General features: G+C 36.2%; 1 protein-coding gene and 1 long non-coding RNA gene across 2 annotated transcripts in view; both read right to left on the reverse strand.

Annotated features, from left to right (window-relative positions):
- The window catches only part of LOC127871070 (helicase POLQ-like), a 66,929-nt gene that overhangs the window by 31,056 nt on the left and 19,423 nt on the right, over positions 1-16,450 (reverse strand). Inside the window, exons 8-13 of the mRNA XM_052413719.1 lie at positions 13,774-13,974; positions 13,031-13,106; positions 11,304-11,401; positions 10,865-10,972; positions 8,411-8,565; positions 7,219-7,458 (exon numbers count right to left, since the gene is read on the reverse strand). Of these exons, the coding sequence (XP_052269679.1) occupies positions 7,219-7,458; positions 8,411-8,565; positions 10,865-10,972; positions 11,304-11,401; positions 13,031-13,106; positions 13,774-13,974 (878 nt within the window). The remainder of the gene's footprint in view (positions 1-7,218; positions 7,459-8,410; positions 8,566-10,864; positions 10,973-11,303; positions 11,402-13,030; positions 13,107-13,773; positions 13,975-16,450) is intronic.
- Positions 12,469-12,985, reverse strand: LOC127871072 (uncharacterized). Its single transcript, XR_008045093.1, has 3 exons — positions 12,831-12,985; positions 12,751-12,770; positions 12,469-12,550 (listed from the first exon to the last, which is right to left on the reverse strand). It is a non-coding gene; the product is annotated as an uncharacterized LOC127871072 (long non-coding RNA).

Genomic DNA, 16,450 nt, shown 5'->3' on the forward strand with positions numbered 1-16,450 from the left:
TAATAAATATATTTTGTAACAAGAGCACCGCCTTGCGGGTGCAGACCGCTCATCTATTTTCTTTTTAAAGGTGAAGGGACTCTCATTTTCAATCACAAAGGAGGGAGGGGTGGAGTGAAGAGGGGTGTATAGTGTGGGGTTGTGGACATTTATTACATTATCTTCCAAAAAAACGAAAAAAAAAAAAAAAAAAAAAAATCGGGGGCGGGGGGGGGGGTGGGTGGGGGGGGGGGTGGGGGGAAGGGCGATGGGGGGGGATTTTTTGGTTGCGATGGTTTGGACGGTATTTCAAACATAACCGTTAAAAAAAAAATATTGGGGGGGGGGGGTTGGGAAGAGTGTGAGGGTGTGGTGGTAATTTGTGAGATGATCTTAAAAAAAAAAAAAAAAAAAAAAAAAATTAAAAAAAAAAAAATTGGGGGGGGGGGTGGGGTGGGGGGGGGTGGGGGTATAGTGTGAGGGTGTGGTGGTCATTTGTGAGATGATCTTAAAAAAAAAAAAAAAAAAAATAGGGGGGGGGAGGGGGGGGAGGGGGGGGGAGGGCACGGGGGACGGTTTGGGTGGAGTCTATTGTGGTATGTCAGGTAAGAGTAGTTTCGTCAAAGTATCAATCAAATCTAATCATAAATAAAGAAGTTATGGCAATTTTAGCAAAATTTAATAATTTGACCTTGAGAGTCAAGGTCATTCAAAGGTCAAGGTAAAATGCAACTTGCCAGGTACAGTAACCTCATGATAGCATGAAAGTATTTGAAGTTTGAAAGCAATAGCCTTGATACTTAAGAAGTAAAGTGGATCGAAACACAAAATTTAACCATATATTAAAAGTTACTAAGTCAAAAAAGGGCCATAATTCCGTAACAATGACAACCAGAGTTATGCAACTTGTCCTTTTACTGTACCCTTATGATAGTTTGTGAGTGTTCCAAGTATGAAAGCAATATCTATGATACTTTAGGGGTAAAGTGGACCAAAACATAAATCTTAACCAAATTTTCAATTTTCTAAGTATAAAGGGCCCATAATTCCGTCCAAATGCCAGTCAGAGTTACATAACTTTGCCTGCACGGTCCCCTTAGGATAGTTCTTAAGTGTTGCAAGTATGAAAGCAATAGCTTTGATACTGTAGGAATAAAGTGGACCTACCACAAAACTTAATCAAATTTTCAATTTTCTAAGTATAAAAAGGGCACATAATTCTGTCAAAATAACAGTCAGAGTTACATTACTTTGCCTGCACAGTCCCCTTATGATAGTTAGTAAGTGTTGCAAGTATGAAAGCAATAGCTTTGATGCTTAAGGAATAAAATGGACCTAAACACAAAACTTTACCAAAATTTTCAATTTTCTAAGTATAAAAAGGGCACATAATTCTGTCAAAATGCACGCCAGAGTTATCTAACTTTGCCTGCCCAGTCCCCTCATGATAGTAAGTAAGTGTACCAAGTTTGAATGCAATAGCATTGATACTTACTGAGAAAAGTGGACCTAAACGCAAAACTTAACCAAAATTTTCAATTTTCTAAGTATAAAAAGGGCACATAATTCTGTCAAAATGCACGCCAGAGTTATCTAACTTTGCCTGCCCAGTCCCCTCATGATAGTAAGTAAGTGTACCAAGTTTGAATGCAATAGCATTGATACTTTTTGAGAAAAGTGGACCTAAACGCAAAACTTAACCGGACGCCGACGCCAACGCCGACGTCAAAAAATAGATGAGCTAAAAAAACTGGAAATGTGTAACAGACACTGATGCCCCGACAAATTATGTTTTGACAAAGACCAACTATATATTGTACAGTGGATAAAAAGATAAAGGACCATGATTTAGCAAAAACTGGTCCCCGCCACTATTCTTAACGATCATTTACACATTAAGGTCACTCAACGTGAAAAAAACTAATATAATTATGCCAAATCTGGTCCAAACCAAAATTGGCTCTTTACAATCATCTATACATTTAGGCCATTCAACTAAAAGTTTGAGTAAGATCCTTCCAATAATTTAAGAGGATTTTGGGACTATATATTATATTATGGAAAAACAATCAAAGGGTCATGATTCTGCTGTAGTAGGGTTCAGTATAAGAAGAACTTATACTGCCTTGCTATATGAGCTAGCTTTTATAGTGAAGTGGTAGAGTGTCTGCCTGATTTGGAACCGGGTCGTCCCTGGTTCGATCCCCATGGTGGTCGGGGATTTTTCTGGCTGGGTTACACTGCCAAAACTCATCTCAGCAAAAATTCCTTTCCTTACAATCATACATAAAGGTCATTGAACTTTGAAAGTGTGAGCAAGATTGACCCAGTTCTAAAAGAGAAGTTGTAAACACAAAATTTTGGGACTCAATATTCTATTAAACAAGAGGGCCAAGATGGCTTAATTCGCTCACCTGAGAGGAGTCGGTTCATTCAATCTTTACCTAATGTCAAACATGACCTAGATATTGACCAGACAAACATCCTGGTCAAGTTTCATCATTATTGAACCAAAACTCTGGCGTAGGGAGTGTTTTTGTTTTTGTAAGATTTGAAATGGTGACCTATATATGAGTTGACCCCCCAAACATCAAACTTTGCTTACAAGGATTTTGTATAATATAATGAAAATTTGGACAATCTAAGGGCAATAATTAAGGCATTAATTATGTGATTTTGCTTATCATCAAACTTGACTGAGATCTTTCAGCAACTTTGATAAAGAATGCTTCAGAAATGTGAATGCTAGAGTGTTTACAAACCAAATGTGGACGGACAGACACTGCTTCATCGTGGACAAAGACCAATCCTAAAACCTCACCTGAGCAATCAGGTGAGCTAAAAAGTGTGTTTCACCGATCTGAGCCATTTTCCAACTTGTCCAAGAAATCAATAAAACCAATGTATTTTTTTTTTTTTTTTTTTTTTTTTTTTTTTTTTTTTTTTTTTTTTTTTTTTTTTTTTTTTTTTTTTTTTTTTTTTTTTTTTTTTTTTTTTTTTTTCTTCTCCATACATTTACGTTACAAAGTGTATCGTTAGTTTACATGTTATTTTGTTAGTATACATTAATATAGGATTTTAACAATTGAACGAGGTAAATAAAATCTATGCATTTCATTATATAGACACAATCATACAGTTCACACACACACACGCACACACAGACACATACACAAATGAATGCCATGTTATGATACAAAAAGGAAAAGTATTTGGACTTCAGAAAAACATAATCTTTAATCAAACATTTGGATTTCAGACAATTAAAAACATTTATCAAACGACCATGGTATTACATATTTTAAGCAAACAACGCAATTTACAATAACACTATTCTATTGATCTACAAAAAGTTTTACAATTGACCAATTAAGTAGTTCCTTTTCTTTAAATTTAGTATTAAATTGAATCTCCCATGCTACGCACAGATAATTATTCAGCCCTCTTACTGAAGGTAATGTACCCTTTCTCTTGCATACAAAGATATACTTTTTAATTTCAAGAATAAGAATATTAATATCAGTCATGTTAATACTTGTACAACCAAATAACATTGTTTGACATGAAATATCAGTACATTTTTGCACATTATGGGATCTTAAAAAATCTACAACATAATTAACAATTCTCTTTGTGAAAATGCAGTCCCAGAATAAATGTAATAGGGTTTCTTCATTTTCATTACAGAAGGAACATAAATTGTCATGAACAATGTTCATTTTAAATAACAAAGATTTGGTTCCTAGGATTCTGTGAACAATTCTTGTCTGGAACCACTGAGTGTATGTGTCTTTAGATATAATAAAAACAAGTGCGTGCACTTTTGTCCATTCAACGTTATTAAAAAGTGTATTCCATTTTAAATGGCAAGTTGGTATATCTGTATTATTGCTAAAACAGTTATAAACAAGTTTGTTTTGTTTATACCCTAATACTATGTTATTCAAGTAAAAAGATATAAATGCACATTGTGTATTTGGCTTTTTTATAAATTGAAGTCCTGATAATCTGATAAATGCATTCACAGTTCTAATTAAACCTTCATAAAAAAGGAAGTTTATTTTAACGCCAATGAGATTTTCTAATACAGATTGTTTTAGAAATTCTCCAGAAGTGCACATTATATCTCTTACATATCTAATTCCCCTGTCATACATATTTGTATTATATATAATATTCATACCTATCTTAAAATTGTGGTTATAAAATAACGGCATATCAAGAATATCTTCACACTTACTGACATTTTGTTTATTAATATACTCAATGTAACATGTAAGGACATCTCTCCAAAAACAATTTTTTAAACTTATCATAATTTTTTCTATGTAATTTTTTCCTAAATTAAACATTTTTTTCACATCAAACATAGAATATACTAGTTGGAAACATTTTCCGTTACTTGATACAATTTTCCTTAACCATGTCATTTTCATAGTTTTTTCAAAAGCATATATATCAGTCATGGCAACTCCTCCATCATTATATGATTTAATAGCAATAGTTTGTTTAATTTTTGATGGTCCATCCCATATAAAATTGGAAAAAAGGCTATTTATTTGTTTTAAAACTTTTTCTCCTGGGCTAGGGAGAGATATAAACAGGTGTGTAAAAAGGGGAAGTAGTAGTGATTTAACAACAGTTATCTTTCCTAGGGGTGTTAAAGTTCTCCTTTTCCAAAAATTTATGATATTGCGCAGCTTTTCAACTTTACTCGAGAAGTTTATTTCTATCATTTTCTTTAAATCAACATCAAATAATATTCCTAAAACTTTAAAGTTTGTTGTGCCCCAGACTAGTTTATATTTAGTTTTTATCGAGTGTATGCTATACTTTTTGGAGCCAATCCATATAAGATTTGTTTTGTCATAATTTATTTTTAATCCGGAACATAATGCAAAGTTATTTAAAAGATCAAGGGTAGCATTTAGGGAAACATCGGTGCCATCCAGTAAGAGAGATGTATCATCAGCAAACTGAGAAATTTTATATTCAATATTGTCTATCACTATACCTTTAATTGCATTACAATGTCTTATTTTAATTGCCAAAATTTCAGCACAAAGAATAAAAACATAAGAACTAATTGGATCTCCTTGTCGGCAGCCTCTTTCAATTGTAATAAATTCTGATAAAAAACCATTAATTTGAATTGCCGTCAAGGTATTATGTAGGAAAAGTGAAATCCATTTTTTCATTGTTGTACCAAAATTAAAATAATCTAATGTTTTTTCTATAAAATCGAACTCAAGGGTATCGAACGCCTTTTCAAAGTCTATGGTCATCAATAGTCCAGGGATATTGTTATCTTCTGTATATTTCATAATGTCATATAAAAGTCTGGTATTCTCACCAATATATCTGCCTTTAATAAATCCTGTCTGGTCTTTAGAAATAAGGGTATCAAGGATAGTTTTTAATCTGTTAGCAATAGTCCCAGATGCAAGCTTGTAAATTACATTTAAAAGCGTTAGTGGCCTTAGGTTTTTCAGAAAACCAATGTATTGACTAAGTTTCACGATGATTAGGCAAAAAATGAGACTTCTATAGTGTTCGATCACAAGGTTTCTCTCTATATAGTCACATAAGGAAAACTGCCCCTACCCCCTGGCAGCCATGTTTATTGACCCATCGGGACCATTTGCAAACTCATCTGAGATATATATAAAACAAATCTATTCACCAAGTTTCATGATGATTGGGCGAAAAATGTGACTTCTAGAGTGTTTACAAGCTTTTTTTTACTATATAAATATAAGAAAACTCCCCCTTCCCCCCGGCAGCCATGTTATTCAACTGACTGGAACCATTTTCAAACTCAACTCTCATATCAAGGAAACAAATGTTCTGACCAAATTTCATTAAAATTGGGCAAAAAATGTGACTTCTAGAGTGCTCACATGTTTTCACTATATACATATAGAGAAAAAACTTAAAAACATCCAACCTCGAATAACAATTAACACATAAATGAAACACAACTACACTGTATTATTATGAAAACATTAATAATCAAAGGGGAGTAACTACTGTACTCTTAAATGCAATATTTAGAAGACTTGGCTCACATGTTACATGACCTTAATTCATGATTGTTTGCAAGCCTTTTTACTTATAAATATAAGGAAAACTGCCAAGTCCCCCTGGCAACCATGTATTTCAACAGACCGGAACCATTTTCAAGCTTAACTCACGTACCTAGGAAACAAAAGTTCTGACAAAATTTCATGAACATTGGGCCAAAAATGTGACTTCTAGAGTGTTGACATGTTTTCACTATATACATATAGAGAAAAATGCCCCGCCCACTGGCGGCCATGTTTTTTCACCGATCTGGACCATTTTCGAACGCGTCCGAGAAATCAATACAACCAATGTTTTGACCAGCTTTCATGATGATTGGGCAAAAATTGTGACTTCCAAAGTGTTAACAAGGTTTCTCTATAGCCAAATAAGGAAAACTGCCCCGCCCACTGGCGGCCATGTTTTTCAACGGACCAGAACCACTTTTAAAGTCAACCAACATATCATTAAGACAAACATTTTGACAAAGTTACATGAAGATTGGGTATAAAATGTGACTTCTACAGTGTTTACAAGTTGTTTCTTTTTTTTGATCTAGTGACCTAGTTTTTGACCAGGCACAACCCAGTTTTGAACTTGACAGAGATTTCATTGGGACAAAGCTTCTGACCAAGTTTCATGAAGATCGGACAATAAGTGTGGCATCTAGAGTGTTTACGAACAAATGTTAACGGACGGATGGACGTACGACGGACAAAGACTGGTCACAAAAGCTCACCTGAGCAATCAGGTGAGCTAAAAAAACACACAAGGGAACATAATTCTTTTTCAAAGGGTAATTTTCCTTTCTCAACAATCGTCTACACATAAAGATTATTTTACTGTAAAAGTTAGAGGGAGATCAACTTATTATTCAAAGACACAATGTTCTGGCCACAATATATGATATAGTAAAAAAAAAAAAAAAGGGCCATAATTCTGCCAAAAAATTGTTGCAGCTCAAAATCCTTCACTGCCATTTAAAGTTTGAGTACAATACATAAATATATTAAAGAGGAGTTCAAAACACAAGCCTTGGGACATACATACTGACATTCGGTTGTGCACTGCTTAATCCTTGCCACAGCATGGGGGCATAAAAAGACTGAATTAATGTAAATACCGCTATCGACAAGAATGCAATGCCAAATCAGGAAACTCAAGAGCAGTGTTCACCTCTTCGCAGGCAGGTTCACGCCAGCAGCCAGTGTGGAGGTGCAGGTAAGCAGACACAGGGTACCGGCGCTGTACGCCTCCTCTATCAACTTCCTCTCATCTGTGGTGAGACCGCTGTGATGGTACGCTATGCCGAACTGCAGGGTACACCGCAGCACGGGGCACATCTTTCCTTCTGAGTCGCTGTAGAGCTCCTTCAAAAGAGCCTTCCGCTCTTCCTGCTTGATCATTGCCAGATTGCTGCCATTCAAGATAAGTATTTTTTAAATTAATTAATATAATTATAAATAATTTTATATTTAAAACTTTAATGGCAAACTTACTTATTTAATTATTCTTGTCTGGTAGAGTCTCAGGCTTATAGACACACTCTGTAGTCTGTTTTCTGGGAAGAATCAGACTTGAACGAGACTATTGCCAAGCAATATATGTCCCCTACCGGCTCCATTATTGTCAGATTATTTTTATTTGTTGCCATAGCAACCAGAATTTTTGACATAGGAACAAAATGAAATGACGGCCATAATGTCCATATTGCCATCTATCCATCTTTCAAGTTTCATGAAAAAATATCAAGAACTTTTAAAGTTATCGCGGGATCCAGATAAGTGTGACAGACTCACAGACAGACAGACACACAGAGCACAAACCATAAGTCCCCTCCGGTGAAACCGGTAGGGGACAAAAATCAGGTTAATGCATTTGATTTTAATATCATGGAAGTGAAATTGCAAACATATGTCTAAAATTTCGTTTTTTAATCTGGATCTAGCAAGATGCCAGTGGAATTTTCCAATGGAAAGCCCCATTTTTAGTTTTACAGTTTGTTTATTGCAATAAACATTTGAACCCGATGGTACTGGATAAGGCTCTGAATTGGCAGAGATCATGTCACCAAGTCTGCATCATATGGGTCGAATCATTGAGAAGTACATAGATAATTTGTATCACGTGCTCCACATCAGGCGCAAACAATCTTTACTTAATATATGTCTATTTGCTACACAGTGTATGCTTCTTTAAAAAATCAATTTACATTTTGCACTACAAACTTATCTATGTTTCAAGGTGTTTATTCAGAGGGTTAAGCACACAACTATTTGATGTAATTTTGAAATATGAAGTAATTACTGTCTGATAAGCAAACAATAAATCATTCCATGATTTTAAAAAAATAACTGAAAATGCATACCTTCGGTAAGTGGCCAAAAGTTTTGACATCATTTTGGCCATGCTCTCACATATTTTCTTAGTTGCACAGAAGAAGAGGCAAGAGTTGTCTGGTATGACCTCCAATATGAGTCCCAGCAGCTGGTCGGGGTCCAGTTTCAACATCTCTGGTCGGTACTGTACAAAGGTGAAGTACATGACTTGGGACAAATAAAACTAGTGATTTGCCGCAAGTACGACTAATACCCTTGCACTGATGTCAAGGACAATCAATGGCTCATAACTCAGGGATTTGTGGACCATTAAAAATGAAAAATTTGTCTTGCATATTGACTTAAAGTAACAATTTAATTGCTAAAGAAATGTGAACAAAGTTCTTTTAACAAACTAAATAACAAAACAACATTTTATGCAGACTTATCAAGCGAACCACTCCAATTCACCCACTCTAAAACACCATTTGTTGAAGAACAATTAATATGGCAGTATCTTTTCCAGCAAAAACCTTTAGGTAGTTAGTCCAAAAAAGCTTTACATTGTACAACATTGAATTTTTTTAGAAAATGCATTTGATCACTGTTGTTATAGGGGCACAATGAATAGGAAGAATTTCTTTCTTAATTAATTAATTATGCAGATCTTAACTTTGAATCTCAACCATCTGACACAGTTGCTCTACATGTATTGTGAATATGGCTTTTTATGTGAAATTGTGAAAAAAGCATCATTACTTCCCAAACTTGCAAAAATGATATGAATGAAAGAAAACTAGTTGCTTGATTTTAACTAGAGGTTTGTCACAGACTTGACGTATACCCCCACGTGCCGCATTGACACAGACTATTTTGCATGCTGTCTTCACAAAACAAGAGAAAGTAATTTATGGCAATTTTTAAGAATTGTTATGCCATCATTATTTTCAGCCATTTTGACCTTTGAACTCTTGAATTCTTTCCCATGACATGCCGTCCAATGACTGTGAACAAAATTAATGTACAGTCATTTTAAAATTTCACAATTAATGACATAGTAATGGTCCAGACAAGATCATTTATTGACATTTTTGACCTCTGAACTAAAAGTGTGACCTTGACCTTGGAGATATCTACCTAATTCTTTCGCGCAACACACTGTCCAATGATGGTGAACAAATGTGCCAAATGATTTAAAATTCTCACAATAAACTACATAGTTATGGCCCGGACAAGCTCATTTATGGCCATTTTTGACCTTTGAACTCAAAGTGTGACTTTGCCCTTGGATATATCACGTAATTCTTTCGCGCGACACACCGTCCAATGATGGTGAACAAATGTGCTAAATGATTTTAAATCTCACACTGAAAGACATAGTTATGGCCCAGACAAGCTCATTTATGGCCATTTTTTGACCTTTGAACTCAAAGTGTGACCTTGACCTTGGAGATATCGACGTAATTCTTTCGCGCGACACACTGTCCAATGATGGCGAACAAATGTGCCAAATGATTTTTAAATATCACAATGAACGACATTGTTATGGCCTGGACAAGCTCATTTATGGCCAGTTTTATGGCCCGGACAAGCATTTGACCTTTGAACCCCAAGTGTGACCTTGACCTTGGAGATATCAACGTACTTTTTTCATACGACACATCGTCCCATGATGGTGAACAAATGTACCAAGTCATTTTAAAATCTAACGATAAATGACATAGTTATGGTGCAGACAAACTTTCGGTTTAAAACACACTAAGTGACCCCGTGACCTAGTTTTTGACCTGGCATGACCAATATTCAAACTTGACCTAGACATCATCTAGATACAACTTGTGACCAAGTTTGGTGAAGATCGGATGAAATTTCGGGACAGACCGACAGTCGACAAAGTGACTCCTATATAACCCCCATTACCAGTAATGGGGGTATAATAATAACTGGTGATTTTCATGTAGCTATATATCTACATTAAACATACAAACACTCGACTCATGTCATTTAATTACTCATGCAACCACACCGCCATTGATGGATTTGATTGAGATTTAATATTTTTTATCTGCTATCCTTTTTTTAAGGCTATAATATTGTGCAAAAGTATACTTCTTGGCTTGGCAAATGTGTATGTCTATGGCACAAAAAAGATGGCAAAAGAATCACTGCAGTCATGAAACAAGAGCTGTCTCCATAGGAAGACATATACCCCCGAAAAATGCTTTTTCGAAACCTAAACGCAGATTTCTTAACCTAAACGTGGACCCTATGTTCAAGGTGAAAGAGGTCAAAATTTGTGTGTGTATGGAAAGACCTTGTCCATTTACACATGCATACCAAATATGAAGTTTACATCTGAAGCGACATAGAAGTTATGAGCATTTTTCGAAACCTAAACGCAAAAGTGTGACAGACAGACAGACAGACGGACAGACTGAAATGCGATCACTATATGCCCACCTTCGGGGGCATAAAAAAAACATTTTGAGATGTGTACCACTCACCTGGAAGTCTACAACACGTTGATGGACAAACTGGTCCTCGGGACACTTGGCTGTGGGAAGCACCTGAAAGATGTTGTCAGATACCTTCACATACTCTGTGAGTTCCACCTGAAATAGAAATGAGACCCACTCTGTGAAAACGGCTGTAAATGCATGTGATTTTTTTTAAAGAATGTTTTAACGTAAATCGTAAATAACATCAGTTCAAGATAATCAATTTGTAATAAGTCATATAATAAAACAATTATTCACTAGAGAACCATGGAATATGATCTGATATTCACTGGCATAAAGATATATTCAACTCATCGGTCAATTTGCCCGCCTACACATTTCATTGATTTCTCGTCAATAAATATACAATATTGTGTAGCGAGAAATTGTTTTTTAGTAACAGGTTGTTTACATTATAAATGTAAGAAATATGGGGCTAACTTACAGGTCGAAAATCATTGGAGTAAACGTCTGCGTCAAGAAACTTTGTGATGTCACCAATGTTGTTCAAGGTTGCACTCATACCAATAATCTGTGTGGATGCTGTCATAACAATATACAAAATATTGATAACATAAATTTATACAGCTGATTTGTTTAAAAAATATTGATTACCAATTCCATAATATAAACACTGTAGTTATTTTATCAAGGAAATAATAAGACAGCTTAATCAAATAGGCAAATCAACAGTGTTTCCCCTTCCCCAAAAAGTGAATTTTAATAAACACTGCATATTCAATCTATGTACACATATATTTGTCTACTTACAATAATTTATTTATCATTATTAAGAAAAATATACATACAATTTTACAAAATATTGTTGATACACATTAATAGTTACAAAAAAAATGTTGTAATTTATTTTTTGTTTTTATAAATATTGCAGTATATAAGTATTTTTCTTAAATTTGGTTTTGCAATTAGCCCCCCCCCCCCCCCGCACCCCACCCGAACACACCTCCCCTAAATATAAAAACATAACACACAACACACTAAATCTCATGACCCACCTGACCTCTGCATGACCCACCTGATCTCTGCATGACCAACCTGATCTCTGCATGACCAACCTGATCTCTGCATGACCAACCTGATCTCTGCATGACCAACCTGATCTCAGCATGACAAACCTGATCTCTGCATGACCAACCTGATCTCTGCATGACCCACCTGATCTCTGCATGACCAACCTGATCTCTGCATGACCAACCTGATCTCAGCATGACAAACCTGATATCTGCATGACCAACCTGACCTCTGCATGACCAACCTGATCTCTGCATGACAAACCTGATATCTGCATGACCTACCTGATCTCTGCATGACCAACCTGATCTCTGCATGACAAACCTGATATCTGCATGACCAACCTGACCTCTGCATGACCAACCTGATCTGCATGACCAACCTGATATCTGCAAGACCTACCTGATATCTGCATGACCAACCTGATCTCTGCATGACAAACCTGATATCTGCATGACCAACCTGATCTCTGCATGACCAACCTAATCTCTGCATGACAAACCTGATATCTGCATGACCTACCTGACCTCTGCATGACCTACCTGATCTGCATGACCAACCTGACATCTGCAAGACCTACCTGATATCTGCATGAACAACCTGACCTTTGCATGACCAACCTGACCTCTGCATGACCTACCTGACCTCTGCATGACCAACCTGATATCTGCAAGACCAACCTGATATCTGCATGACCTACCTGACCTCTTCATGACCTACCTGACCTTTGCATGACCAACCTGATAGCTGCATGAACTACCTGACCTCTGCAAGACCAACCTGATGTCTGCATGACCTACCTGACCTCTGCAAGACCAACCTGATATCTGCATGACCTACCTGACCTCTGCAAGACCAACCTGATATCTGCATGAACTACCTGACCTCTGCATGATCTACCTGACCTTCGCAAGACCAACCTGATATCTTCAGGAACTACCTGACCTCTGCAAGACCAACCTGATATCTGCATGACCTACCTGACCTCTGCATGACCTACCTGACCTCTTTATGACCAACCTGATATCTGCAAGACCAACCTGATATCTGCATGACCAGCCTGATATCTGCATGACCTACCTGACCTCTGCATGACCTACCTGACCTCTGCATGACCTATCTAACCTCTGCATGACCTACCTGACCTTTGCATGACCTTGAGAAGTGTGGCCTCTAGACAGGAGCCTCTGCTTCCTCCCTCACCCAGCATGTGCAGCTGTATGGTGGAAAACGACACTTTACACAGAAGCATTAAACCTGGTTTTCAAAGAAAAAGGGTCATTGTTATACATGTATTATGAAACCAATAGTATGTGTCTGACACAAATTTTTCATGGATTTGTGGGTATTCACAAGCACAATCTCATAATCATGGAGGAATAAATCACATGTACTTAAAAAACAAAGCTTTTTGTAATATGTCCTTTGGTTGTGTTGTACTGATTGTTTGACTGCAGGAATGTGTTTTCAAACACAAACAAGAGCTCTGCAGTCGGAGACAGATGCCCCCTCCCTCAAACACACACACACACAAGTGGATACCATATCCACTTCACAAAACTTTTAAAACTTAACAGAGTTCATAAAATATTATTTCAAAACACAACGTGACAAGTGCACATATTCACCACAAAAATTCTTAAGTCTTAAAATAAAAAAATATTCTTTAAATTTAAATATTCAAAAATAGCTTTTTATTCAGTAAATTTTTGCATTAACCTCCTCTATGTACATCATTCATCATGTAGAACATGTTTTAATAACATAATGACCAGTGTTAGCTGGTATATATTCAAATGCTGGATGTATTTTGGGGGTTCTAAGTCTCTTCTTTATTCTGAAGTCCAAGAATGGGTTGGTGAATGTGGGCCCATTCAACTTGCCTCATCTACTACAACCAAGCCTAGATTCTCAATCCGGTCTGTCTCAATAAGGCTGTTGACTATGGACTGGGCCTTCTCTATGGTTGCTATGTACAAGGACCGGTTGCTTTGTCTTTTGATGGGTGGGAACCGACCCTTGCTCCCTGCATACTCCTCCACATAGAAGTTGAGGTCTACAGCAAAGATGGACATGTTTCGCACCTGAAGAGACAGACATTTAATTAAATGAGCCTCTCTATGAAAAAGGGGTTTAATGCATGTGCGTAAAGTGTCGTCCCAGATTAGCCTGTGCAATCCGCACAGGCTAATCAGGGACGACAATTTCTGCCTAAACTGGATTTTTGCTAAGAATAGACTTTCTGTAAATGGAAAATACCATTAAAGCGGAAAGTGCCGTCCCTGATTAGCCTGTGCAAACTACACAGGCTTATCTGGGAACACACTTTACGCACATGCATTAAACCCCCCTTTTCACAGAGTGAGGCCCATATTTTTGTCAAAGCCTGTGTTAATGTTTCTATTAATACTACTGATGAAGGATATCCTGTGTTAATGTTTCTATTAATACTACTGATGAAGGATATCCTGTGTTAATGTTTCTATTAATACTACTGATGAAGGATATCCTGTGTTAATGTTTCTATTGATACTACCGATGAAGGCTTTGGCCAAGACAAGCTTAATATTTTAGAAATTTAAATAAAAACAAAAGTAACAAGTTTTTACTGATACTTTTGTCAAGGAAGAGGAAAGTACAAATAGGATTTGTCAGAGTATAGAGTGGGCAGATTGTCTTGCGCTAGTAAGAATTACTAGTTGCTGTTTTTTCTATGACTGTATACAGGGATCATATTTTTTCAGTTTTGTCGGTCCTAGACTGATTGGGGTAATGAAAGACCGATTGAAAATCCCAAACAGTCGGTCCGATTCTGTTTGCTAAAATTCCCATGTCATGAAATGGATTACACAGTGCACATGCTAACACACCCTATTTACATTCCTATCTCGATTAGGTGTGATAAGGCGGACTATGACCCCAAGCAGCCAAGATTCGCGCGGTTGTGTATTAGTCATGCGTGAATAACCCCGTGTCAATTTCAATCGATAATTTCCATGGCTTATACCTAGCACACTAATTAATCGGTCCGTAATGTGTACTCGTCCACGATAAAATCGTTGACAGTTACTTGGGAGATGAAAACCTCGATGTTATTCACGTGGACATTGTGCATTTCATGCATGTAACAGTAAACTTTCATATAAACAAAGAAGAAAATTGGATATTCTGCAATAATGATGGGCGGACCTGAAAGCACGCTCTGTAAATAAACAAAACATGCCGATACATTTTCCACCAGCGTAATAATCCGGCAATAAATGCATGAAAGTCGCGGATCTGATCGACAGAACAGCCGAAAGTTATTTTTATGGGCGGACATTTACATAAAATAGTACACAAGAAAAATAATATACATTGTATAAATCTTTAGTAAAAAACGTGTTAGAATCGAAATAATTTGTGTACTTTATTGTTTGTTGTTGAATAACCACGACTGGAAGTTTAGATGCGTGATTTCAAATCACACAGAATGACTGATTATTAATATTGACAGCGATGAAAAGTCAGATAAAACAGCACACGAAACAACAATGAAATAGCAAATGATAGAACCAAATGATAAAACTCCTATGTTCCGTTAAAAAAAATGCCTAAGGTAATTAAATTTGTACATTTATTATTCCACTTTCATGAATGGCAAAATCAATGGTTTATATTTTAACGTAATTTGTCATGATTTCGGATATACATTTTCGGACACTTTTTCCCCATTTAAATCCAGACCGATTGATGTTGCGGGAAAATATGATCCCTGACTGTATAGAATAAGCTATCAAAATTAATAATGGTTACTATCCAGAACAAAGTATTTTTGTTAAGTTTTGCAAAGATTTCCTTAATTCACCTTGACTACACCTGCCTTTCATGATATAATATAAGTAATAGAGACCTTGACGCCACCCACACTGCATGCAGCAATCCATTAGCAAAGGTCATACTAGGGTACATACATTGTATGTTAGAAGTTTCATTCCAATAGCTCTTTGTTTCCAGAATTATTGGAGTGGACTGTTCTTAATTTAGTACATGTGAGTTTGACCACAACAAAGATATATGAAAACCCAAGAAAGATCTGATAAAAATGTATGTACACTGAGTTTTATCAAAAGCACTTCAAATGTTATTAATACAGAATGTATACTTTAACCAACTTCAAGAAAATTGACGCTAAAATTTCAGATTGTACAGGTGTAAAATCACATTCCAAAAACGGTGAAAAAAAGCCAGGCTACTAATGAACTTTTATATCAATGGCTCAATTGATTTTTATACTTTCAAGGAGAAGCCATGTTTCTACATTTAATTACGGTGACTTTCTTGACCATTACAAAAATTTAAAAAAAGCAAAGTCGTTGAATTGATATCCCCCGCCAATATACTTCTGGACACAAAAAGTTTTCTGGACGGATGGACAACGCCAACGTCCATCATCCTCTTATTCATATATACATGCATACTCCTACCAAGTTTCAATGAAATCCATCAAAGCACTTCCAAGATATGGCTCCGGACACAAAAAAAGCATTTGTTCTAGATACAAAGGGCCATAACTCCGTT

The sequence above is a fragment of the Dreissena polymorpha genome, chromosome 3 (assembly GCF_020536995.1).
Source record: "Dreissena polymorpha isolate Duluth1 chromosome 3, UMN_Dpol_1.0, whole genome shotgun sequence".
Taxonomy (NCBI): domain Eukaryota; kingdom Metazoa; phylum Mollusca; class Bivalvia; order Myida; family Dreissenidae; genus Dreissena; species Dreissena polymorpha.